Below are 25,252 nucleotides of genomic sequence, written 5' to 3' on the forward strand. Positions count from 1 at the left end.
CAAACTCGATACTTTTATTAGGGACACCCTGTATGATGGCATTTTCCGAAAGTCACCAACTCGAGGTTTAATGAACATCCATAAAACGATCGTTTAACCTACAATCAATAAAATCAAATCAATTCTTAAAAGATCGTTATCAGACACAATAGGATCTCAGGGCTCGAAATAACGGTCGGACATCGGACATTGTCCGACCCAATTGCTGAAATGTCCGACCCAAATTGATTCTAGTCGGACATCATGTCCGACCCAATTACTTTTGGTGCCTTCGAAAAATTTGTCAGATGCGTTGTGAAATTTCCAAAAGAAATTGTAATTTACATAGAATTAGTAACTTCTTTATTTATACACAAAAACTCTCAAAGTTGCGATCATTAGTGTTAGATATTCATTTTGTGTGATGCTTTTTCTCAACAAATGAAAGCATGCTTCAAGTAAAAAGCATGGGCTTCTGACCATTAATTGACATTTGTTTAGCTTCTTCGTGATCAATGTAAAATTCTATCAGAAGCTTGTATTAGACTTGAAGTATACCCCACATAAAAATCAATCGGACATGTCCGACCCATTTTACTTTAAAAGCCTTAGGACATGTCCGACCCAAATCAATTTTTGATCGGACAGTGTGTCCGACCACCTAAATATCGTTATTTCGAGCCCTGGGATCTGTGGGCGAGAGTCACCAATCAATGTAAATTGACACTACAATGTCATCCTTACATTAACGGTTCTCCTTTCATCCTTTTGTTTACCTTCTCTCTGATTGGTCAGATTCGTTATCACGTGATCTTTCAAATGAATTCCATTAAAAAAGTTTGAATCATAGATTGAATAGAACTGATAAAAGTCTTTTTATATTATTTCTCGGCTTGACAAATCGATTTTACAGGGGTTATTTTTATTGAATTGAGGATCTTTTATTGCATATAGTCAGCAGAGATTTGTCAAACGTAATAACATTATAAAGGCTCTGTCAAAAAGATTTTGATTTGAATCGCATTTTTATTTTCTATCTATCTGATCTGATCGAAGTCACTTTTTAAAGAATCCGGCAATTTCACCGACTACGTAAGTGATCATTTGTTATATTTTTTCTGGGAACACAATTTTAAGAAGTGTACGTTAGGTGAAAACCCAACACATGCGTTTTAAACCCTTTTGTTGAGGAAATGTCTGTTTTTTAAGTACCGATTTCCGGATTCTTCTCGCACCTTTTGTAGGCATACTTTGATTTAAAAAAATTACCTTTAAAATTTTGATAAAAATGTAACACCACCTTCAAAACCTAAGTTGTAAAATTTAAGATATTTTGAAATTCTAAAATTATTTAAACATTCGTTTTTTTATAAAATGAATTCTAAAGGATTAAGGTTTGTTGCAGAAAAATTTTATATAGACCAATCAAAATGCACTAACTTTTTTCTCGTAAGTTTACTTAAAAACAGTTTGTAGTTTAATCCAATAAGGATCGGCTAAGGGTGTATTGTTTAAAAGTTTTGACTGCTTTTTAAACGGTAAAAGCCTGGTGATTTTTTAATCGTATTTATAATTTTTGGATTTCTGGTATTGAATCTTCAAAACATTTGAACGTTGTGCGATTCCTGTATTTGGTAAATAAGTGGTCGATTTTCTGGTAAAGTAAATTTTTGAAGTGGTTAAGATTTAAAAGAAATCGTTTAATCTGATTTTGATTCTAAACTTTATTTGGATTCATAGTATTTCAATAAGTTTGAGAAAGTCAAACCTGTCCTCCATTTTAAGCTGTTGATTTTCGCAAAGAAACTGTCTGTAATTTTATTCATTTCGATTCTATTAAAGCCATATAATTCTAGAGTATAATCAAGTTTGAACCTTTTTGATTTTTTTTCCCAGATGCGTTGTCCATATAGTTTTTCTGATTTTCTTTTGCCTTTGTGGTAATTTTTCGTTCTTTGGGCTTACAAATCAGATCTTTTTACCCTCCCCACCATCCAAAGGGCTTATGCGTTCAGCTTATCTACTCCTCGGTGGGTGCGACGCCAGGTGACGGCTAGTCTTTATCTAACGATGTTAGATGTTAGCTGTTTTTAAACTTTAATTACTAAATTGATGTTCAGGAACATCAATTTACACTAGACATGACTTTACTTGATTTTAACACAAAAATGGTAGACAAATTACGTGCTGTCATCATCTTTTCATCCATCTTTAAAGTTGTGGTTACAGAAATAAAACCTGTTTATAACTTGAAAATAACCGGATATTTTTATCTGAGGAAAATCCAAACCACATGCTCCAAAAGAATTGACTGTCGGTTTGAAAATTTTCATAAAATATAAATTTAATTTGATACACTCCATTATATATTAAATTAAAAACCAATTCGTGTCCAGTTTCCCCATATTTAGAACAATCATCATAAATCAATAACCAGTTGTTTGAAGACCTGTTTTGAATTCAGATGAGATGGAGTTTTTATAAGATACTTTAATAATTGGTCATTTGAAGTAATAAAAAGGACGCGTTCTTTATAAAAAGTAACAAATTGTTTTATTACTGGTTAATGACCAACAAAATCAAATAAGAGCTTGTAAAAACTCCATCTCGTCCCTTCGAATTGATCGTTTAAGATTCCTTATCGTAATGCAGTATCTCAAAATATTACACAATTTATTCTAAAGGTTTTCCGGTAAATGCGGACTCAGCAAAAATCTTTTTACCAGGCAGTCGGTAGATCGATTTATACTGTAATCGAACAATAGTAATTTTTCAATGACACACTTGATAAAAGATTGACAGTCTGTCTGTATCATACTATAGGGCACTTGTAGAATTTCTCGAAAGGAAAACAAAAAAATTTCCTTCCGACAAGTGCCACTTTCTTAAATTTTGTTTATCTTACATACATCGTAAACATGAAAGTTGTGAAATTTACCCCTTGATACGATCCCAGTTTCCAAAAAAGCAAAAAATGTTTCTTAAAGAAATGGGTGTCCTTTGATATTGTTTATTGTTGTGGTAGCTTTATCTTAGGATAAGGTTGGATAAAGCATAATCCACTCAATCTAACCAAAATCGTTTAACATCTTATAAAATGTTTGTTTTGGACTTCACCTCTTTGTCAAATAATGATATTGCATCCTTTAGAAATCCTCACTAATGAATCTACATAGCATAGACATGTGAAATTGGACTTTTCATTCAAGCCAAAAGCTTTACAAATTAGAATAATGTATCCTCATTTTAATCCAAATTGAGACCATTCATAACACGTCTTTGAAAATCTCAATATGGGTTAACAACAATGCATGGTTTTTTATAAGAACTTCCCAAAATTTTGAAGCCTTCGGATGTTCATAACTTTTTGAGTTTTAAGCCTAAAAATGTACTTAACATATTCTTATTTTCCTCACTTTTTATGTATTTTTGTCCATTTTCTTAGGAAATTAGCTGTTTTCGAGTCCGCGAAGCCTTAAAATGTTCTAAACCTGTTCTTAACATTTTGGCCATCGAAGCCTTATGTTCTTATATAGTTTGTTCTTATAAAAAACGTGTATGACGGTTCATCATGTTCCTCCCCTTTTACACCCTTTATGAACCAGTAATATTCAATGCAAAGCAACTGTGACAACAGCATGCGAGCGCTTTCAGTCTCCATTTCAATTCCCTCAAAATGCCTCTTGACATTCATTCTCATACAAAATTGTGCACCCACCCCATGAGTAGGTTTATTTTTCAAACTTTTAATAAGAATTATTGCACTTTTTAGAAGGCGCATGAAAACGATTGGAGCAGGACATTTTCTACTAAAGATATTCTTATAAAAGTGTTGCTATTCTTCCGTTTTCATGGTGTATTCTTTTCATTCATTGTTCAAACAGCTTGAAAGTGTGGAAAAACAAAAGGCGTATTCACACCAGAACTGCCACCACCACCCACCTAGCATACAATATTTTCACAGACATAATCACTGTCAAACTGTTTGTATAGAAAACTCTCTTAATGTTGTCTGGAATAATCGAGACCGCATAAAAAGTTACCTCAGCATTTTATATTGTTAGGGATATCGAGTTTTTGTACCTCGCCCAGTCTATTATGTATGCTCACTTCTATCATCTTTTTAATTTTCTGTGTTGGAAATCTCCTTTTCCCCATACTGTGTTCTTTAGAATGTCTTTTCTTTTGATGCACACCACGCTCACTTATTTTTACTCTGTTGTCTCTGTTAGTTTTTATGTGTTTAGTTATGACTAGTACACTGTAGGGTTCTGCATTTCTATTATTCTATGACAAGCTGGCTGTTTCATTTTTGAACTATCCCCGTACCGAGTATTATTGTTATAGAGCTGAAAAAATAAACTGCCAAAATTCGTAAAAATTTTTGTTTTACTGCCGCGCTATAACTGAAAACAATTCGGTAATGTAACGAATACCGCTTTATTTGATACCCATTGGGTCCAATTTGAGTAGTATTCTCAGGGCCAACTTTTTATGAATACAGTCGAAGAAGACATCCTCTGATTGGGGATTTTTCTTTCTATAAGGTCATTAGTAGATTAGCACATTTGCCAATAATGTGGTAAAAAAAATGATTCTTGATTTACTCACCGTATCATACTAAACTGAACTAAAATACTATCATATTCATGATCTGATAAAGATTTCGTTAAAAATTGAAAAGAGGCGTAACGCAAAACCTACTTAAATCGATCAAATCTTACAGTCAATCCTCTCTAATTCGCGTGCCGTGGTCTTTTTTATTCGTTACATAATTTATGGATTATTCACTCGGGAAGTGAGGCCACTCCTCTCGTAAATTTATTAACGATCTTCTATCATGCAACGTCTGAAACTGCAGACGATTTCGGAATTTAGTTTTAGATCTTATCTCTTTAGAAATCCTCAAAAAAATCTGTTGTCACTTTATATACTGATTTCAACAGATCACAAATCATGTAATGTCGAACCTAGTTCCCACACATTATTAAAATTTATTTTATTTTTAAATTTTTATCAACTTTTTTACCTATCTTGGTCACAATTAGGTCCTTAAATTCCCTAAATTGATAAGTCTGAAAATACTTTGAGTAAAGGACTGAAAGGAGCTAGTAAACGTTGCATGCCGCTCGATTTTGTAGTTTTATCTCAGCTTTCCTAAAGTTAATTTATGAATCATTTAGTTCGTTAGAAATTTAATCCTTTCAAAATTCATTTAAAGCTACTAGATACCTACTTCTCAAAATTGAGTGTCTGGGGAACACGATACCCTTCTCTAACAGACGTTCAATAAATGAATTTCGCAATCTGGGTGTCAAGCTCGATCAAATTTACTTTACCCTTAACAATCAAACAAAATGTCTATATTAAATGGATTTTCATTAAATTAATATTAAGTCAGTGCTAATGCAGTTAGGGATCAACTTTACCCTATTTCTTTGTCTGTTTTGTTTGTATTTTATCGGTAAATCTTAATTTTCGGGTGCTCTTTTTTTGATTGAATTGTATGATCGTAAGAAAAAACCTTTTTGTAGAAATTATGGGGGCTAAAAACCTCTAACGCTCAATCTTTATCCTCACTTTGTTCTATAACCGGACGCTTTTATCTCTGTATTGAAGCTTGGAGCCTCAATATCATGGAGATTTGGGGGTTCCTGAACAAGATTTTGAGAACAGATCTCACTGCCGAACTCCAGAATATTACTCATAATAATACTCATAAAATGCTGAAAATAAGATATCCTAGTTGGTCTAGATGAGCGCTGCATCGGCAGGGATTGTAACGTTAAAATCATCTGAAGAAATTGTTGACGTTCTTATAGAACAAAGAATACTTTTCTATGCGTGGTTTTTCCATTCTTCCGCGTGCGATTTGAACGTTTAAAACGTGCTTCCTGGCAAACTGACAATGAAAAGCTATATTGGCCGCGTTTTCTTTTTCTTCTAAATATTTAATACAAGCCATTCTGAGCCAAAGAAGTTGGATAAAGTTCTCTAATTAAAGCCAAGGAACTCGATATAAATACGCTGTAAACTTTCAATGCAGTAGATAAGGAAAGCAATTATTTACAACGATTTGTGTGCTCCAATCAAAATCGGTCCTTTTAGAATTTGAATTTTGAGAATCAATTTCTTAATCTCGTATAACGGTTCTTTATAAAGATTTATCTATAACTTTGGGGGATTTATAAATCTCAATTCATCTCATGATGTGTCTAGAGGTATAATTGCTTTTATTTAATTTGATAATCGCCTTTGTCCTGATGCCGAATCGAGATTATACTAGAAAATCTAAAGATTATTCTATTAAAATGATAAATGTCCCTAAAAATTGTGCCTTCTTTAGGTTCTAACACTGGAAAAGTCAGATTTTTTGATGCTACGTCCTACGCCAACCATAAAACGCCTAAGAGAACGGCTTATGGTCTGTCATTAAGTCGTTCGCACAGTTGTGGTCTGGGTCTAGTATGGGTAACTCGATGAGAAATGAAAGCTTGGTTTATTATTGGTTAAAAGCCAACAGTTTAAACACAATTTAAAAATAACTTAAAATCCTCGTTACATAGACATTATTTGCCGATTTACCAACCACAAGACTTCGTTAACCGAATATTGTTTTGAAATTTTCCAAGATTACAATTCATACGACTTCAAAGAATGCATTTGATACAATTTCAACGTCTTTATAAATCATTTTAATGGCTTACTATAGATAGACCACAATTTTTCTCGACTCATATTTTGATCGTTCGTTATTGCTGATTATTCAAAGTTTTACGTTTTACTTGAATATCACACTATGATTTAATTTAGGTAGATCTTAGTCCAGATTGGAATATTGTTTCGTTTGTTTTAAATTGCTTGGATGAATAAACCAAATGGTATCTGGAGTGTAAGATTATTGTTATATATTTTACTTCTTCAAAGTTTCGACCCCAAAACGCTTTTTAATAATTTCTAATCGCTAGTTACTTTGATCTTTCAAGTCAGACAGTCAAAACATTGTGTTTAGTAGAATATAGTGGACCGTTAGAGAAGTCACGTCTAGGCTTATCAAAACAAACTTTCATCAAACAAATTTTAGGCTAATATTTTTGAGAGAATTTGAAGGGGTTTGACAGCTTCCTGCGAAAATGTGGCCGCTAATGTTCAGTGTTCTGTTTTTAAACGGATATTGGGTCGGAATAAAGTTTTTAATTGTAATTGATATCTAATTTTCATGATTTGTCTTGTCGTAATCGACCTTGAGAAGGTGGATAATTGACCTTATCGGAGTTTTTCATTTTTATAAAAAAGCGATGCATTGTGGGATTGTTTCGAGTGTATTAAAATAGAATTCCCTCGAGGAATTCCTAAGAGATTTCTATTGTAATACACTCGATACAAGCACACAATGCATCGCTTTTTTAGAAAAATCAAAAACTCCGATAAGGTCTATTGATGGGGTTTTGGTTTCTTTGGTGAACTTTTTAGCGATTTGATTGAAATTCGCTTGAAGGTGTACTTTGTACTGGTATCTGGTTATTGTAAATGATTTCGATTCGATTACTGTTTTTTCTCGAGAAAAAGATTGGAGATTCTTATTAAGAAAACGGCTCTTACATTGAGCTCAGTCTAAGTAAGCATTTAATCAGAAAAGTAACCATAATTATGTAGTAAGAGCATGTTCTAAACAATCTTTTTAAACAGCCTAACCTCAGCCATAATTTCTGGTTCTTATAAATTTTAGTGTCTCAGTCTTGAGGAAAGTAAAGCAGTAAACAAATATGATTACGTCATCATGGCGTAATAATCTCGTAATGAATTCAATGACGTCGTAACCTCAACGCCATTAATGACTCAACTTGTGATGGCATTTTTTGTACAAACATTATCTCTTTAAATTCAAGATTCTTCAGGCCCGGCTGAATGACCGTAGAAATGGGGAGACTGAAGGCTCAATAAAATCTAATTTGCTCAAAAGTCTCCCCGCTTCCGCCTTTAGACTTGGGTATGAACAGTTATGCCATGTGAAGAATGTATTTTTTTGATTCTCCCATACGGAAAATACCAAGAAATGCGCAAAAATAATTCCCTTAGGAATCACCAGAAGTCTATGTGACACTTTTTTGCTTACTCTTAATCAACATGGGATTTTCAACAAAAGCAAAGAAAATGACGTTTTATGAAATTTGAGATCATTATCTTCGTCACTTAAGTAAATAAAGCATGACACCATCAAAATTCTTGAGAGGTCTTTCAGGAGGAGGGTATTTGAGCGAATAGTTATTCCTTTAATGGTCTATTTTGCGCTCCTACGTAGAGACTTGGGATGACAGGAGCACTTCAGGTAAACAATAGTGGTTATCAAGGGAAAATCAGTGTTCGTAATGGAGAAAATGATAATTTGATAGAAAGGTTTTGTTTTGTCTTCAAGATGTTTTTTTTTCGGAGGTGAATGTGGTATTCGTGTTGTTCTCAACTTCAGTTGAGTTAGAATCTGAGAATGTGTGTCTGTGTGTGTGTGTCTGTGTGTATGTCCCAAAACTTTGGGGCAGCCTGGAGACTTATAAAATTGTTCGATTTGGCTGAAATTTGGCACACTTGTTCCTTGGGTGATTATCTGGGGGCGCTTTTTGCATTTTTCAAAAATTTTGATTTTTGGGGACTGGGAATGAGTTTTTTGCCAAAACGAGGCTAAAGCTTTGGAGCAGTCTACAGGCCTCCAAAATGATCGGATTTGGTTGAAATTTGGCATACTTGTTCATTGGGTGAATATCTGGGGGTCTACAATTGGGCCTATGAATGATTTGAAGCCACTGAAGTTGAGCCCAGTGCGTTGCGCACGTTCGACTATATTAATATTCGATTCTTTGATATAACCGTTTTAAGTTTTGTTCAATACGCTTTACTATGAAATTTTGAAGAATTTTTATTTCAACGAATGTTTGACTCTTTAGTTATATCCTGTATTTCTTTGTGTTTGTAATTTAAATTTGTAATTTTCTTGATTGAATAATTGCTACGTGAAATATGTATACTGAAGAAATTCGGTCTGAATGATATTGAATGAAAAAGCAATTTTCTTTCATTAATACTAAAGTGTATCGCAATTTTTTAATTACGTGAATCTCAGTTTTTATAAGAAACGGTCTCTAAATTAGAGCACTCAATTCAAATTACTTCGAATGACTGTAGCAAGAGTCAAAATTTATTGGAGTGGGTTTTGAAGCCCTTTTTTCATTATTGAACATAGTTGTTGAGGACTTTAAATTCTATTATTGAAAGGCTCACAATTTTTGACCCAATCGATAAATTTTGCTATTTCCAGCTATATTCTGACTGATTTTTATGTTATATTCTTACTTTTAACAATGTTCTTATAAACTAAAGCAATTACTTCATTGAAAAGGCATTTACTAATTGTGATTTAATACTGACGAAATTTCACAAAAGCATTTCATTAATTTATAATCCTTCGCATACAAAAGGAGTTCATTATGGTATTAGGAAGTTAGTCTATTGTTCCCTTTGTCTTAATTACCAGTCTAAACAATAGAACGGTCGTTAAGTTAGTAATTAACGAACTTTTCTACTCGGTATATAATTCTCATGAGAGACAAAGTTCATTAAGAAAAAAATTGGATTTGTCGTTACTTGAATTGACTTAAACCTGAATTTGTAATTTATTATTAAAGGCACATAAAATAAAATATTACCCAAATTTCGTTTGGGGCACTTATTAATAAATTGAACAATATCACTTTGGAAGAATCGCACAATTACACAATTATTTTTCTGGTGTGGACGGAACCTTAAGAATCCAAGATGGCGTTAGTAGCATCTGATATAAAGGGGATGCTTAGCATCACCATAAAATCTCGACACGATTCACATACTGATCAATACAATCGTATTTTCATGGTGAAAATTTTACTGGTCACATCCCTGGTTATGGGTATTTCATGGTATTCTGATTCGATCTCCTGTATTATTCCAGGTAAGTGCAACCACGAATAATCCATTTATTCTCCTATTCCAAAATTTTGTTTATCTATAGTCTTGAAGAAGCATCACCATGTCTTTTGTGGCGACAGACCTTAAGGGTCTGCTTACATTGAACATCAAATCGAGACACGATGGATACCTTGATCAATATAATCGTATTTTCATGGTCAAACTTCTTATGGTGACAACCATTGTTATGGGATTGAGTTGGTATGGGGATTCTATCAACTGTATTATTCCTGGTAAGGTTGACCATTCATGAACATGTTGAGAACAATGGTCACACACGATGTTAAATGTTTTTCTAATGTGTTTGTTGGTTTTTCCCCTTCTCACTCTGACTAATGACTAATATCTTGGGGAGATTATTCTAATATTGGCTAGCCTATTGTAACAAACACATTTGGGATAAGGCTAAGAACATTTGAATTTCATGTCTTTACTAAATTTTGTTATTGAGACAGGGGTGTAGGTTTCAAAATTCATCAAACTAACATTGCAAACGATATAGGTATGTAACAAATCCCTTTACTACAAATAATCCCAATTCACTAACCCCCGTCTTTGTTCTTTAGAGGCTCACGGTATCAGTGGAGGATTTGTCTCGCAAACCTGTTGGATTCAGGGGGTATATGTATACAAAGAATTGAAAGACAGAATTGATGAGGTGGCTTATTATGGAATCCCAAAGGATATTACATTGGATGGATATTTGACGAATACAGAAAATAAAGAACTATGTCCAATGCATCCAAAACTAGACAAGAAACCTAGCGAACATTGTACTCACATGCACAAGACTTTTTTCTTACAGGTAAGTTACTAGTCTAGAATGACTTCGACAAAAGCACGCCTTTTACTTTTATTTTAGTTTTATTTGGATTCTAGAACAAAGTGTTTTAAAATATTCTTTTGGAAATTCCTAAAAAATAGCAAATTTTAGACGCTGTCTTCATTTAAAAACAGAAGACATTTCTTTCTATCTTTATCTAGTCTGTAAAATATTTTTATCTTCGGCGTAATTTGACTGCCATCTACCACAGAAGCTATAGATCAAAACATACAAGTTTTTTTTATAAGAACATCCAAAAATTTTGAAGCCTTCGGACAGCTTCGGATGCTCTTAACTTTTTGAGATTTAAGCCTGAAAATTTTATTAGCTTGTGCTTATTTTCTCCTTTTTGTGAGTATTTTTGTCCGCTTTTCTAAGAAATCGGGTGTTTTAGAGTTCGCGAAGCCTTGAAACTTCCTTAACATGCTTTTTTAACATTTTGGCAATCAAAGCCTTATGTTCTTATATAATTTGTTCTTATAAAAAAACGTGTATTACAAAAGCAAAACATACTTCAAGTTTATAATTGCTGATGAGCAATTAAGACAAATTCCGGTGTGGTGTTGTTATAGAAAATACCTTTTTTGTCTATTTTCCTCTTTCTTTTGATGCAGGAGAAAATGTCATAGACTAAATATGGCTCTCTTTAAATCATCATTTTAAAATCATGATACCAAAGTTGAAATCAAATTTCATTTCCCTTACTGTGGTGTTGAAAACATTTGGACCTTACTCCGATATCTTGTCAAAGTTGAATTTCCTTTTTCTCGCGTTTTCCGGTAAATTGAAGTTTCGTCCTTAAAAAACATTAAAATCGTAATCAGTACATGTTTCTTTCTCATGTAAAAGCAAAATTATTCCACTAAAATAAAATAATGACTTTGAGTCTAGTATCAAATGTATGAAATAGAGAGAATTTAATCTGAAATACTTGAAACTTTCAAATAGTTGAGAAGATATCCTTCACCTTGCCCAATGGTGAATAAAGAATCTCTCAGAATATCGAAAAGAAAATCGTGATCTAAGCGACGATAAACTTCCAATAGTTGTAGAGAGTTTTTATCTTCTCCTCATAAAGTGCTTGATAAGCTAATAGAGCGTTACATACTATAATAAAGAGTTGACACAATATCTGTGTTTCAAATTCAGAGATAAACTTCCCATAACCCAAACTCTCATTCTCTTTTCTTTCAGTATCAATATTTCCCCTTCTTGGTCGCATCATTCGCTATCTTGTTCTACGTACCCTACATTTTCTTCCGCACCGCAAATGCCGACCTCATCTCTCTCAAGAACAACATCAAAGAAGGAGAAGCAGATGCTGAAAATATCGCAAAGCATTATTTCTCAAAAACCACCAATCCACAACGTAACAATATGCTACGAATCGTATTCAATATTTTGATTAAGATTCTTTATTTAGTGGCCAACCTGGTTTGTTTCTTAGGGCTTGATCGCCTACTGAACGGAGAGTACATTGGATACGGTAATAAATGGATTCAATGGTCGTCACTCGATAATGCTGTTCAATACGATTATATGGGAATGAGAGACCACCCCAAACCAGGTTTGTTTACTTAATCCGAATCGGTTTCATATTTCCCGATAATTATTCCCCGGTTCTCCTCACTGTTCAACGTATGACATCACCCTAAACTTGTTTTAAACTTTATGTTAATTCTGAATCGGTTTTTCAATACTCCCCGGATTTCTCAGCGTCAATTTTCTGGCTCAAAAAGGACGCCGTTAAACGGTCTTTCGCCGGCGCGGAAATAATTGCTTCATTCTATAGAATGATAGTCTAATACCTCGGGATTGTTACACTCAAGCCTTTTACAAATACAGTCCTAGATTCTTAAAACTACCAGTCGATATACCTTGCATGTGACTCCTTTGAACAAACAAATATTAATTTCTTTTCCCACAGGAAACGAGCTCCTCCCACCATTCGGTTACTGTGAGGTCCACGCCTCCGCCAAAGACATCAAAGAATCATACGCCAACAAACATAAATTCGTATGTGAGTTATCACAAAACGTGTTATACCAATACGCCCTTGTTGTCTTGTGGTTCGCCCTTATCATTGGAATTGTTGTATCGTGTGTTGGAGTTCTTGTCTTGTTCATCCATTATGCTATCGGTATCTTCGGATTCAAGTATGTTTTATTTTCTTTCAAATTATTCTTTTTCATGCTTAGATTTCGAATACAAGTTATGAATTTGCGTCAAATTTCCTTATGTATCCCTCTAGAAAACGTAACGTAACCCAGCTGACACGCTCGTAACGCCCATATAACGTTAAAATGACGCCGTGTGCTAGCTGGATATCAACAACATAGAACAGCTTTTCAGCTTTTCAAATTTTCAGCATTTTGTTTATAACTAACCATTCTCTTTTTCTATTTACAGAGCACAAGGACCAACCGGAAAGAAGATCTTCAAAATGCTCTCCTTCAGGGAGTTGGAATACTTGGAGTTCATCCGTAAGCGAGATATTGCTCTCTACGGGGAAGTACTTGACAAACTGAAGGACATCAAACTTGGTCCACACGCACCAAGGGAGGAGTACCCACCCAGAAATGGAGATGACATTCCATTGTACCCAACCAAAGGACAATATTCAGACAAGCCTGGATACCAATTGTAAAGAGGAAGAGAAGACGGGAACACAGTCTAAGTAATCATTTTAGTCCGGTTGCTTGAGATTGTTTTTAAACTTGAAACATTGTGAGGTCCAGCTTCTTTCACCACCATGGATGTGTTTTTTTAAAATGAGGATTTATTATTATTCATGATTTGGGTATAGAGGCTAGTTAAGCGAGAGCACCATCGGCTAATTCAGTATGAAAAGTTCTTATACACTGTGTGGGAGAACATAGTTTTTTCGCTCTCCCTCGCATGCACTTCACTTTCTATAACATGCACTTTAGTATGTTTTGTAAGTTATTTTTCTAGAAATTCGAAGATAAAAAGCGATATTTTTAAGAAGTAAACTTTTTGTATGAACAGTAGTGAAATTTATGGCTATAGGGCGTCAATGGCGTTTCACGCCCAAAAGCCACCCACGAAGCGAAGGGAGTAGTGAAGTATTTTTTGAAATGAAATAATTTTTATTTTAACTTTGTAGATAGATTTACTTTTTTCAAATAGTTCCAAAGATTGATCTATGGTGGAGATCCCTAAAAGTTATTCGAAATCCTTATAAGGAATTCCCCAGCTCTCTCCACCATAGATTTCCTTTATCAGATTATTTTGTGTGTGTGTTTGTTTGTGAGTGTATTTTATGTTTTTTATTTTATGGAGACGCCATTTTTTGTTTGTTTTTGACATCATGTTCCTTTTTATTGTCAACGGCGTATAATGCTCACTAATTCATCTACCACTATGTACTTTGAGAGCTTGTTCTCAGAAAGTACTATCGTGTAAGCCAGGCTTTAGAAGTAATGCTTGAACTAGAATATTCGAATTCTTGAGCATTTTGTTGTTTACTTTTGCCTGAATTTGTTTAGGGTTTTCGTATAACTTTTGTTCCAATTTAATTAAATGACTTTAATAATAACGCTTTTTCTTTAAATCGCATTCCAACTATATTGTAAAAAACTTTTTATCATACTTTTTTCATATGTTTGTAAGAGGGAAGTATTATTGACGGATTCGAGGTGACCGAGTGTATAACTCGAACCCGTAATTGGTATATTTTTCAACTCGATTTATCGGCAACTCGGTCGCTTCAAATCTTTCTAGTTTATAGACTATACTACCTAGTTCCTTAAACTTTTTCAACAATTTCTAAAAAATTCGTATTATTTTCTTATACGACCAACTCTAACATAAAAATTTTAATTGTAAAACATTTTCAAAAATTTTCCTACAAAAATTACATCAAGTTTTACGATAATTTATGTATATTTCTTCACAGAAGTTTATTTGAAAAATATATTTTGGCAAGTGTCGATAAAAAAGGGGTGTGGTTGTTTGTTTTTTTCGAGGGCGGGCGTTTTTTTGGAGGCGAGGATTAAGAAGAGTGACTTCTGACTTGGGAGCTGAGTAGAAGTCGGTAATAATAAGCTCCGCAGCATCACTGGGCAAACTGTCTTTTTGGTGTAAAACCCTACTGAGACAAAATCACATTAAGTAGGAAACCGCATCAAAAGAATACATTTATTCACCTAATGCCTGGTTTTATCTAGATTCTTTTTCTCGTTCTAACAATTGCTGACTGGATTAAAAGTACTAATACCTTTAGAAGGTTGACATCCAGATTTTTCTTTTATCTTCAAGGATGACTTACCTTGAGAAGGTTTGCACAAATTAGATTTGATGTTTCTTGGTTGAAATATTTTGGAAATAAATGTCAATCTTTCCCAGGCAGCTTTCTTGCGTGCTTCTTCTACTTGGTAAATAGAGGGAGCTTAGTAATGCTCAGAAAATTAGTAACTTTACAAGCTTCCTGGCATGTTTTTAAGCATTTTTGTGTGTGACATTCAAAATTAGAGGTGTAGATTTAAGGTTTCTAAAATAAAATTACCTTTGTATTATCTATCGGACATGTTGCATTTCTTTCGGACAGACTATTCAACCATTTCTTCTCATTATATTTTTCAGAGAGCAAACAAACAAAATAAAATAATAACAAAATTAACAATACTGGTGACGTCATCAAAACAATAAATTCAAGATGGCGATGGTAGCAACGGATCTCAAGGGGATGCTTAGCATCTCCATAAAATCCCGACACGATTCACATTCGGACCAATATAACCGTATCTTTATGGTGAAATTAATGTTGGTTTGTTGCGTTGTCATGGGAATCTCGTGGTATTCCGATTCAATCTCGTGCATTATTCCAGGTATGAATCCCGATTTTTTATCCAAGTTTCCCCGAATTTTGAAAGTGAATTCCTGGATAGTAATTTATGGCTACCATATTGTGTCCTGATCAAATTTCGTCCAATTTTGAAACCTTTAATCCCAGTTTCAGCCCTGTTTCCTTTATTGGCTCGCAGAACAAATTTTCGCAGTATAATAATATCAATAGAAAGTAGTGTTTTAGATTTTTCTCGAATTATTCAGTTTCGATCATTAATCTTTAGTTTCCCGATTTACTCAAGTCGAGTTTCATCATTAAAATAGCTTTATAAATAATATTTTTCAGGTGCTCACGGAATTGACGGGGGTTTTGTCTCCTCAACATGTTGGATTCAGGGGGTATACATCTATAAAGAATTGAGAGCACGTGTTGATGAAGTGGCTTATTTTGGTATACCCAAAGATATCGATCTTGATGGTATTCTTCATGATACACCAAACAAAGAGTTATGCCCACTGGAACCAAGATTGTCAAAGAAAGTTAAGGAAGGGTGTACCCCAATGGAAAAGACTTATTTCCTCCAAGTAAGCCTCGTCACCAGTCCTCTTTCCGTCTTTTCTTGATGAACAGACTACACTTGAAATTTTATTACGATTGAACCATCATAACTCTGATGTCTCCCTAACTCGAGCAAGTTTGCTTGTTCTTTCAGTTTACAATGCCTTATAAACCTTACTCCATAACTCGAACAAATTTTTGCTCCCAGTGTGACTCCATTGCAATGTCTTCTGACATTATATCAGGGACCCAATAGCTGATTGGTTGTAAGTGACGTAAAGTTAGTCAAAATGTCATTTTCAACCAATCAGCTGTTGGGTCCGTTGAAGACATTGCAATGATGTACATCATGAATATCCAAAACATTATGTAATCCTCTACTATCCTTTCTTTTCAGTACCAATACTTTCCCTTCCTGATCGCTGCTTTGGCCATCATTTTCTATGCCCCATACCTCTTGTTCCGTGCTGTCAACAACGATCTCATCTCATTGAAAGATAATGTGAAAAGCGACGAAAAAGACGCTGAAAAAATCGCCAAACATTACTTCAGTCAAAAGACTAACCCTAACAGGTATATAAAAATGTTTTACCGGACGTAATTCTCAATTCTATAGGAGTAGCTTCCTCCCCTACTTTCGGGCACGTAGCTAAAGAATGGGTTTCCCTTGACTGCGGTTGCAAACTCACTCATTTACTTAATTCTAAATTTCTCACTTGGCAATCGCTGGAGGATAGATAACGACTTTTTTTTACTTGATAGGATTTCAAGGAGATTCAAAGTAAAGCTTCTCCTTGGTTTGTTTCTTGGAGTCGGTTTGAGTATTATAGATATTCCTATATTCGAAGTTCGAAATAGCGAAAGTCCACTGTAATTAAGACATGTATTTGCACTTATTTGACCAGCTGTTATTTTCAATCTCCAACAGAAACAATGCAGGTCGCATTCTTGGAAACATCTTGGTCAAAGTTTTATATTTGGTTGCTAACGTGGTCACACTTACCGGATTAAATCGATTGTTGAATGGAGAATTCATCGGATACGGAAACAAATGGATCGAATGGACCGGCCTTCAAAACACCATCCAATATGATTATATGGGAATGAGAGATCACCCTAAACCAGGTTTGTTCACTTAATCCGAATCGGTTTCATATTTCCCGATAATTATTCCCCGGCTTTCCTTACTCTTCAAAACATATGAGGTTAGAAATCACCCTAATAGTTTTGTTTACATATCCCAAATCGGTTTCATGTTTCCCAAAAGTTCTCCCGTATATAACCAGGATATAACCCACCTTTGACTCGCCTCAGAGAATCCTTTTTCATACACAACAACCTACATTAAAGATAAAGACACTTAACCACAAATCTCTCTTTTCCAAATAGGAAACATCCTTCTCCCACCATTCGGTTACTGCGAGGTCCGCGCGTCCGCTAAAGACATCAAAGAATCGTATGCCAATCAGCATAAATTCGTTTGTGAATTATCTCAAAACATTTTGTACCAATACGCTTTGGTTGTCTTGTGGTTCGCCCTTATCATTGGAATCGTTGTTTCCGTCATCGGACTTTTGTTGTTGATCATTCACTACATTGTCGGTGTCTTTGGTATCAAGTAAGTTTTTTTTCGGACAGAAGAACAAATTTTCGTACACTCTTGTCTATTCAAATTCATAGATGAAATTATTTGACTTTAGTTTGATAATCTTAAGTAAGTTGATGAATTTTTTTTTCAGACAGAGTCAACTTAATTTCATAATTTCGAGCACGATTAACTTACTTCGTTACCTATTGATGAGGCGCTAACATAATTTTAAAACATAATTTTCAACATGATTTGTCCTACTCTCAAAATTCACTAGAAATTGTACAAATTTTACTGTGTCGTATTATCGTGCAATATTTTGGTAATACAGTCGTATTATCGTGCAATCTTTTGGTAATACGGTCGTATTATCGTGCAATATTTTGGTAATACGGTCGTATTATCGTGCAATCTTTTGGTAATACGGTCGTATTATCGTGTAATCTTTTGGTAATACGGTCGTATTATCGTGCAATCTTTTGGTAATACAGTCGTATTATCGTGCAATCTTTTGGTAATACAGTCGTATTATCGTGCAATCTTTTGGTAATACGGTTAGTGCTCTTTAATTCAATGTAACTAAGATCCGCTTCATCATTTAATAATATCGAGAGTTGCCATCAATAAGAAACAAGAAACTCGACGCTCTATCATACGATACGCTCCCTTCGATGAAAATTAATTCCCCTTGGAAATCAAATTAGTAAGAGAGCGTCAACTGTATTCACGAGCCTTTTTATCAAAAATTTCGTTTTTCATTATTTAGAGCTGATGGACCAGTTGCCAAGAGAATCTTCAAAACACTGTCGTTCCGTGAGTTGGAATACTTAGAGTTCATCCGAAAACGCGATATCGTCCTTTACGGAGAGATCTTGGACCACCTGAAAAACGACCGCCTTCACGAAGTCGCCCCGCCCAGCAACCGCGATGACGCCCCACTTTACCCGTCTTTACCAAACAAAGACAGGTACCCTGATGAACAAAAACGACCTGATTATGACGGTGGATATTAAGTATGTTTCAAAACCAGTATACCTCAAAAGTGGAAAGGATACTTCAAAACCATACCAAGGGATGTGTCAAAACCAGGGCATGTAGAATGCTTAGACGATTAGAAAATTAAGATTCGCCTAAATTCATAGAATTGAGTCTTATTCGAAATTTTCCTCAACGAAACCTTTAGAGTGGGTAGATAAACCTCGTAGATGTGTTTTTGGTTAAGTATGCACCATCCGTTTTCTATTTTTGTAAATCTATCAGACAACCTTGAGAACCTTGAGGGTTTTCTCTTCGTGGCTCGATTTGTAGATATTCTATCAAGCTTGAAAGGAAATCCCGCCTTCGTTTTCATTTTTCATTAGAATCCTTCTATAGTAATTACGCCATTTTTCGCTAGTATTTTTTCGTAATTACATATTTTTCGATACTTCCACATTCTTGTAAAACGTTTTTTTAAGCAATTTCATTTATTTTTTTGTTTTCATTTTAGAAAATTGTTCGCAAGCATTTTTCTGTTTTATGTTTTAAAAAGTACCTTCAAGCTCCATTTTAGTTTTTATTTCTGACGTTGATTTTGTCATTATTTTGGTGGTCAATGCTAGTTCTAGCTCAGTTCTGCTGAAATTTTCCTGAACTTTTTAATGGTAGAATTGTAGCATTAACCACAAGATTTTAATGGCACTTGGCTGGTAGCATCCAATTTTACAAATTTCGATTTTAAGTCATTTTAATGTTTTTAAAACTTTTATGTTTTTTGCATATTCTAGTTTTTATGGGATAACATTTTTGATATGAAGTGAAATAAGGTCACTTACTTTTTTTATGGGAAGAGTCTTAATTCAAAATTGGTGTCGCTGTTAACGAAATTATATATTTTCGAAATTTTGCTGACTCAGCAGGCATTGAGACAAGAATAAAAACTCCTTTTTTCACTCACATCACTCAGGGTAACAATAGTATATTAACGTAACGTTTTTTATTAGAAGAAAGCTAAAAAGTAATATTTTAGTAGTATTTTGGAAAACCAAAGTATTTTTCATTGTATAATAGATTTCATCACCGACTTTTGTAAAGCCCTGTAATCCTGTTTTTTTCTCGATATAGTAAAACTTTTTATGACCAAAAACACAATAAAAAACATGGACTGTCGATTCATTTTCAGCCTCCTTCCCCTTTTTTCCAAATTGTTCTCACAATATCGAGTTCTTGCAATTTTCAAAGATGTCCTTATTCAATTGAATTTTGACTTTCTTTGGATTACAATAAACTGAAAATTCTCTTGTATTTCATTTTAAAATCTTGAAATATTCAAAACTTCTTGATTAAAATATAATATAGATATCTACAAAGCCTTTAGAAACATTACGTACAGCGCGTCTGTCCGAAAAAAAAAAGGAATCATGATTTATATATGTTTTGACTCTCTAATTCGATCTTCATAGGTCCAAAAATTGTCTTCGAATTAGAGAAAAAATTGAATAACAGAGGGTAATTTAAACTATTTTCCAGCTTAGAGAACCAATAGTCGTTTACAGAAAGATCCGGATAGTAGAAGTTCGAATTAGAGTGAAATGACCTCAGTAAAATGAGGTGGAAAATCCAGGTTGATCAGTAAAACGTGGTCGAAAATATCTAGGGTGGTCCAAAAAATGAGAAAACAAAATCCAAAAGGGGGTTCTGAAATCAACCAAATCAAATAAGAGGTTGTAAAAACTCCAGCTTTTCCCAATATAAGAAATCTCAACATAGGACCAAGTCACTGTAATATAAGAAATTATGAAGATATTACTTTATACAAAAATCGCCGGCTCCTTTTTTCCGGATACACGCTGTATTGGTCATTGATCAACGTCCAATGTTGACCAAATGGCAAGAAGAGAGGAATGAGCATGATTTTCGTTGACAGTAAGATGGAAGCTCGAACAATGAAGGATTCACCGTTGGTTTGAAAGAATCAGCGTTGAAATCTTGGATATCGATCGGAGCCTTTAAAATGGATTGAAGTGAATTCAGTTATCATAAAAACATCCCCCTTCTCATGCTTAGTCACAGAATAATTTTTTCAGCCAGTAGGGGTAAAGATAACGGACTGAAACTCGATGGGGATTGATATTCCCATAATTTTTATGGCTCGGGATTGAATTCCATTGTTTTTAAGTCAGAAAATTCAGTGGGATGGAAAGCGAGTACAAAGGTTGGAGTATAATTTTCCACGTGAGACGTTATTTCAGCTATTTTTTCAGTGGAAAGGGGTCCCACCGGGTCTGGGAAAGGGGTGTATACAAGTTAGGAGAATAAAGAAACCAAAAAATATTGAAAATCTCTAATGGATAGGTCTTGGGTGGTCGCAGGCTAGAGCATATCGGTGACAAACGCTCGTCTGGTTAAAACACAGTGTTCCCAGACCATCTTTCAAAAAATAAAGTCACCCTCCATAGCTCAAGCTAGTAAGTAAATTTATACGTGTTTGTATGTCAGTAATAAGTCATGGGGTTGAGGTGGAGTTTTTACAAGCTCTTACTTATTTGATTTGGTTGGTCGTTAAACAATTTTTTTGCTTTTTCTAAAGAACGCGTCATTTTTATTACTTCAAATTACCAATTATTAAAGAATCTTCTTATAAAAACTCCATCTTATCTAAAGTCATGGTTAATGAACATTACCTGATTTAGTTGCACCATTCTTCGATCAGATTGACGCTCGTAATAATAATTGTTTTGAAACCCTTTCTTGTTCCATTTATACATTCCATTATCAGAATTGACGAAGAGAGCTCCTTTGGTCCAATCTGGTTTCAAAATCCCACACCCTTGAGCTGAAGTGCAGCACCTAAGAATAAAATCAATCGAAAACATCTCGAGTCATTGGTTTTACCTCATTTTGGATAAGCATTAAATTTGACCCTTTGCCCGCAAAATTGCTCAGAAAAACTCATATATTTTGAAACCTCTTAGACACCATCCTATAAATGAATCCTTCTTGGTAGAGCTTTGAAATTTTGAAAGAGTTGATTTCACTTTTTATTAGTATATATACTGACATGCAACATTCTTTCTTTTCTGGATAGATAAGCCACCGTTCGCCTTTTACAGTGAGCTGTGTACAAGGCGTGTCTTCGAAAAAACGAACACCGTTGAATCCACAGTAACGGTCGTAGCGTCCGTTCGCGCGGTCCACGCGGTAGCGTAAGTTCTTGAAATCGTAATAGTAGGTCCCTGTTGTTGTATGGGTACCAATGACTGGGTAATAGAAGGTTTCTTTGAATGTTTGAGTGAACTGGACGGGCCAAGGTGCAGGGTTAGATGGATCTGTAAGGCCAAGTTGCGCAAAAGCAAAAATGGTGAGAAGTTGTAGAGACAGCATAGCGAGTTCTTTCCTCCTACAGTGTATCTGATACTTGAATACAGGAATAGGTTGTGATTTTTGGCTTATAGCTGTTTGTTTGTTTGTCTTGGGTTCTAATGTTTTTATTACAACGATTTCTTTTTTCTTTTCTCTATTCTTGTTTTGGCATACACAAATAACCTGGTTTCTTCGCTCTAGTAAATTCTTGCTTTTGTCAAGATTTTTCTATGACAATATATACACTGTAAATCAACTTTTCTAATATTTGAGGAAACTTCAAATCGAGAAATGAAGAACTAATTTATAATTGCTACACGGTGTTTGTTCCGTGCCCAGCTGGAACACAACGTTGTCTCAACGTTCATCTAACGTTCACAACGTCCATATAACGTTAGATGAACGTTGAAGCAACGTTGTGTGCCAGCTGGGTGCCTAATAACTTTTTTTTATCTCTCGATATTTCGCCCGAATTTGTCTAATACTTTTTACCACTGTGACTCTATTTATCTAAATGAAAGGTTAAATGAAAATTTCAACACGAAATAATTATCTCATAACTAAAACAGCTAAACATCTAGGGCCTAGGTTCATTAAGCCAAATTTTCCCAATCAAAATTGAAATCAAAAAATGGTTGCTGAAAAGAATGGACATCGCTTAAGGTTGTCTGTTGTCTTAAAGGTTTTGTTTTTAAATAAGAGTGGTATCGTTCCCTTACTCATCAATATTAATTTACAAGCTTTTTCACATTGGATTCAATGATACGGATATGGAGCAAGATAACAATAGGCAGACACTGTCCTTATATGAAATATATGTCTGGTATGAAACGGGAACACTTATGTAAAAATAAAACCTTGAAAGAGTTACTGATACAGATGAAAAAAAAAATCAAATTCAGTTTTAAAACTAATGAAATATATTTCAGAGTATGTAACATGTGAATAATAAACATTTTAAAAAATCGTTTAATGTAAAGCCTGGAATAAATGCTGCTCCAAACGAGTCACATTAGGCGGTTTAACGGCGGCCGACCGCGCGACAAGTGGAAGCGTACGAGCATGCTTTTTGCTGACAATATGAAGGGAGCTCGAAAACTTTTGGGTCGACAGTTGGTTTAAATGAGTCTGGATCGTAATCTTGGATGTCGTTGGGAACTTGATTGATTCGGACCATTCGGCGATCGCTTTGGCGTTCAATGTAGAAATTATCCTGTAAGCCTTTTTGGTTCCATTTATACATTCCATTGTCAGAATTGACGAAGAGAGCTCCTTTGGTCCAATCCGGTTTCAAAATACCGCACCCTTGAGCTGCAGTGCAGCACCTACAAGAGTAAGAAAACAATGAGTTTTAAGAAGCATTGGGAGTTAGGGGATACATATATCTGTCTGCTTGAAATTGATAAAAAAAGACCACCGTGAGTTTTACGTGAATTTTTTTGGAAATCGATTTTTTCTTGTTCTGTATTCTGACGGGAGTAACAAATGTCGGAAATCTCAATAAGATTAAGGAAAAACGATTTTACAGCCATTAGCAAATGTATTACTTATGAGGGTAAATTCTGAAAGAGCCTGAGCCAAGAAGAGACAGGAGTGGCACGCAGAAGCCGTAAGCTATAAATTCCTCAGACCCTTGGACTACTGTCCAACTAACAGCATACAGCCGGTGACAAAATCCCAATTCAATTTCATTCTTTCGGCCTGTAAATCTACAATTTATCAGCCATCCTATGTCAATTGTGCGTATATTTTATTCAGGGTGCATACGCACAAGTCACAATAAGGACGAAATGCATACACTTGCTCTGCCACCCAAATCTACTGAGTGTAGTTGGACAGAAACTCTAATTCATATATCTTATAGGATACTCACATGCAGCAGTCTTTCTTCTCTGGGTAGATCAACCATCTTTGTCCTTTGATGACCAGTTGAGAGCAAGGAGTATTTTGGAAAGCGCGAACACCATTAAATCCACAGTAGCGGTCGTAACGTCCGTTCGCGCGGTCAATACGGTATCGCAAGTTCTTGAAATCGTAGTAGTAGGTCCCTGTCGTTGTATGGGTGCCAATTACTGGGTAATAGAAGGTTTCTTTGAAAGTTTGTGTGAATTGTGCGGGCCATGGTGTTGGATCTGAAGGTTGTGCCGCTAGGCCGAGTTGAGCCAGTGCAGCAACTGTTACTAAATGAAGTAAACCCATTTTCGAATCCACAAATCCTGTCTGTGTGTTTTCTGAGAGAATCTCTGACTAGTGTCAGTTCGTATTTCTGTTTTTATAGTGTATTTGATTTCATTGAGAAATTTTTGCTGACTTGTTAAGTATATATGCGAAATCTGTGTTTTAATATTATGATGCTGTAACATGAGCTCTCCTTCCTTTAGCTTTGTTAAGAAACATTGCAAGTAAATAAAGTGTTTTTGTCACTAATTCGATGGAGTGCGAACTATTTTCTTACATAAGTTTGTAGGTCGTTTTGAACAATAACATTATTACGGTTTCCACTTTCAAGAATCACATTTTTGATGTGAACTACAGTACCGTATTTACCGCTAACAATCCTAAAAGTTCACTCAACATTCAAATGAAAATATTTCCGCCAAAAAATAAGAATTTCCGAATAACTCGAGAGACGATAACCTTTAATATTTGATAAAAAAATTGAATTCCCTGCAGAATTTAGCTCTTAGTTTCTTCTGGAATTTTTAACCTGAGTTTTAACATTTAAGACTTAAGAAAGATCCATGGCTCAAAATGGTTCAATTACTGTAAGGCCGAGAATATAGCCTAGAAGCCACTGGACCTCCGAAATCGAAATATTGAAATTTAATGAAGTGTAAGTAATGAAATCACGATTCTCGCCCGAACCTTAAATTTAGAAAAACATTAAAATTCGCGAAATTATACTTTGAGCTTCATTGTAGTACTGAGGGATCGGACATACGATGTCAGCAAATTTTCACATTTTGATCACTCTCTTCCCGTAGAAACCAGGTCTTACCTTGAAGTATAGCAACTTTGCAACAATTGTAATGACAGTTGTTTCTATATGCTGATGATGATAGGTGTTTAAACAAAACATCGAGAAGAAACAGCTTTTTAAACACTTTTTTCGCGAAATGTTTTCGCCAAAGTCCAAAACTCCACCTCTATTACACGT

At 34.7% G+C, this 25,252-nt stretch overlaps 4 protein-coding genes across 5 annotated transcripts; 2 read left to right on the forward strand and 2 right to left on the reverse strand.

Moving 5' to 3' along the window:
* Positions 1-841: 841 nt before the first annotated feature.
* On the forward strand, positions 842-13,610 carry LOC136806578 (innexin inx3-like). Of its 2 annotated transcripts, XM_067063166.1 has the most exons (6): positions 842-1,071; positions 10,019-10,208; positions 10,542-10,780; positions 11,993-12,365; positions 12,726-12,954; positions 13,208-13,610. In XM_067063166.1, exons 2-6 carry the CDS (start codon positions 10,037-10,039, stop codon positions 13,443-13,445), a joined length of 1,251 nt encoding a protein of 416 aa, XP_066919267.1. In that variant the 5' UTR covers positions 842-1,071; positions 10,019-10,036; the 3' UTR covers positions 13,446-13,610. The 2 variants fall into 2 exon arrangements, with proteins under 2 accessions (XP_066919267.1, XP_066919268.1); XM_067063167.1 differs by lacking the exons at positions 842-1,071; positions 10,019-10,208 and adding an exon at positions 9,569-9,958.
* A 1,793-nt stretch (positions 13,611-15,403) lies between these two features.
* LOC136806576 (innexin inx3-like) lies at positions 15,404-19,904 on the forward strand. Its single transcript, XM_067063165.1, has 6 exons — positions 15,404-15,648; positions 15,954-16,192; positions 16,564-16,739; positions 17,095-17,291; positions 17,556-17,784; positions 18,521-19,904. The coding sequence occupies exons 1-6, from the start codon at positions 15,477-15,479 to the stop codon at positions 18,765-18,767; spliced, it is 1,260 nt and encodes a 419-aa protein (XP_066919266.1). The 5' UTR covers positions 15,404-15,476; the 3' UTR covers positions 18,768-19,904.
* Positions 19,905-20,288: 384 nt separating this feature from the next.
* On the reverse strand, positions 20,289-22,162 carry LOC136806604 (uncharacterized). The gene is made up of 3 exons (XM_067063197.1): positions 21,794-22,162; positions 21,417-21,582; positions 20,289-20,739 (listed from the first exon to the last, which is right to left on the reverse strand). The coding sequence occupies exons 1-3, from the start codon at positions 22,114-22,116 to the stop codon at positions 20,599-20,601; spliced, it is 630 nt and encodes a 209-aa protein (XP_066919298.1). The 5' UTR covers positions 22,117-22,162; the 3' UTR covers positions 20,289-20,598.
* An 830-nt stretch (positions 22,163-22,992) lies between these two features.
* On the reverse strand, positions 22,993-24,383 carry LOC136806579 (uncharacterized). Its single transcript, XM_067063168.1, has 2 exons — positions 23,969-24,383; positions 22,993-23,420 (listed from the first exon to the last, which is right to left on the reverse strand). The coding sequence occupies exons 1-2, from the start codon at positions 24,292-24,294 to the stop codon at positions 23,117-23,119; spliced, it is 630 nt and encodes a 209-aa protein (XP_066919269.1). The 5' UTR covers positions 24,295-24,383; the 3' UTR covers positions 22,993-23,116.
* Positions 24,384-25,252: the final 869 nt, after the last annotated feature.

The sequence above is a fragment of the Clytia hemisphaerica genome, unplaced genomic scaffold (assembly GCF_902728285.1).
Source record: "Clytia hemisphaerica strain Z4C2 unplaced genomic scaffold, Clytia hemisphaerica genome assembly, whole genome shotgun sequence".
NCBI classification, from domain to species: Eukaryota; Metazoa; Cnidaria; class Hydrozoa; order Leptothecata; family Clytiidae; genus Clytia; species Clytia hemisphaerica.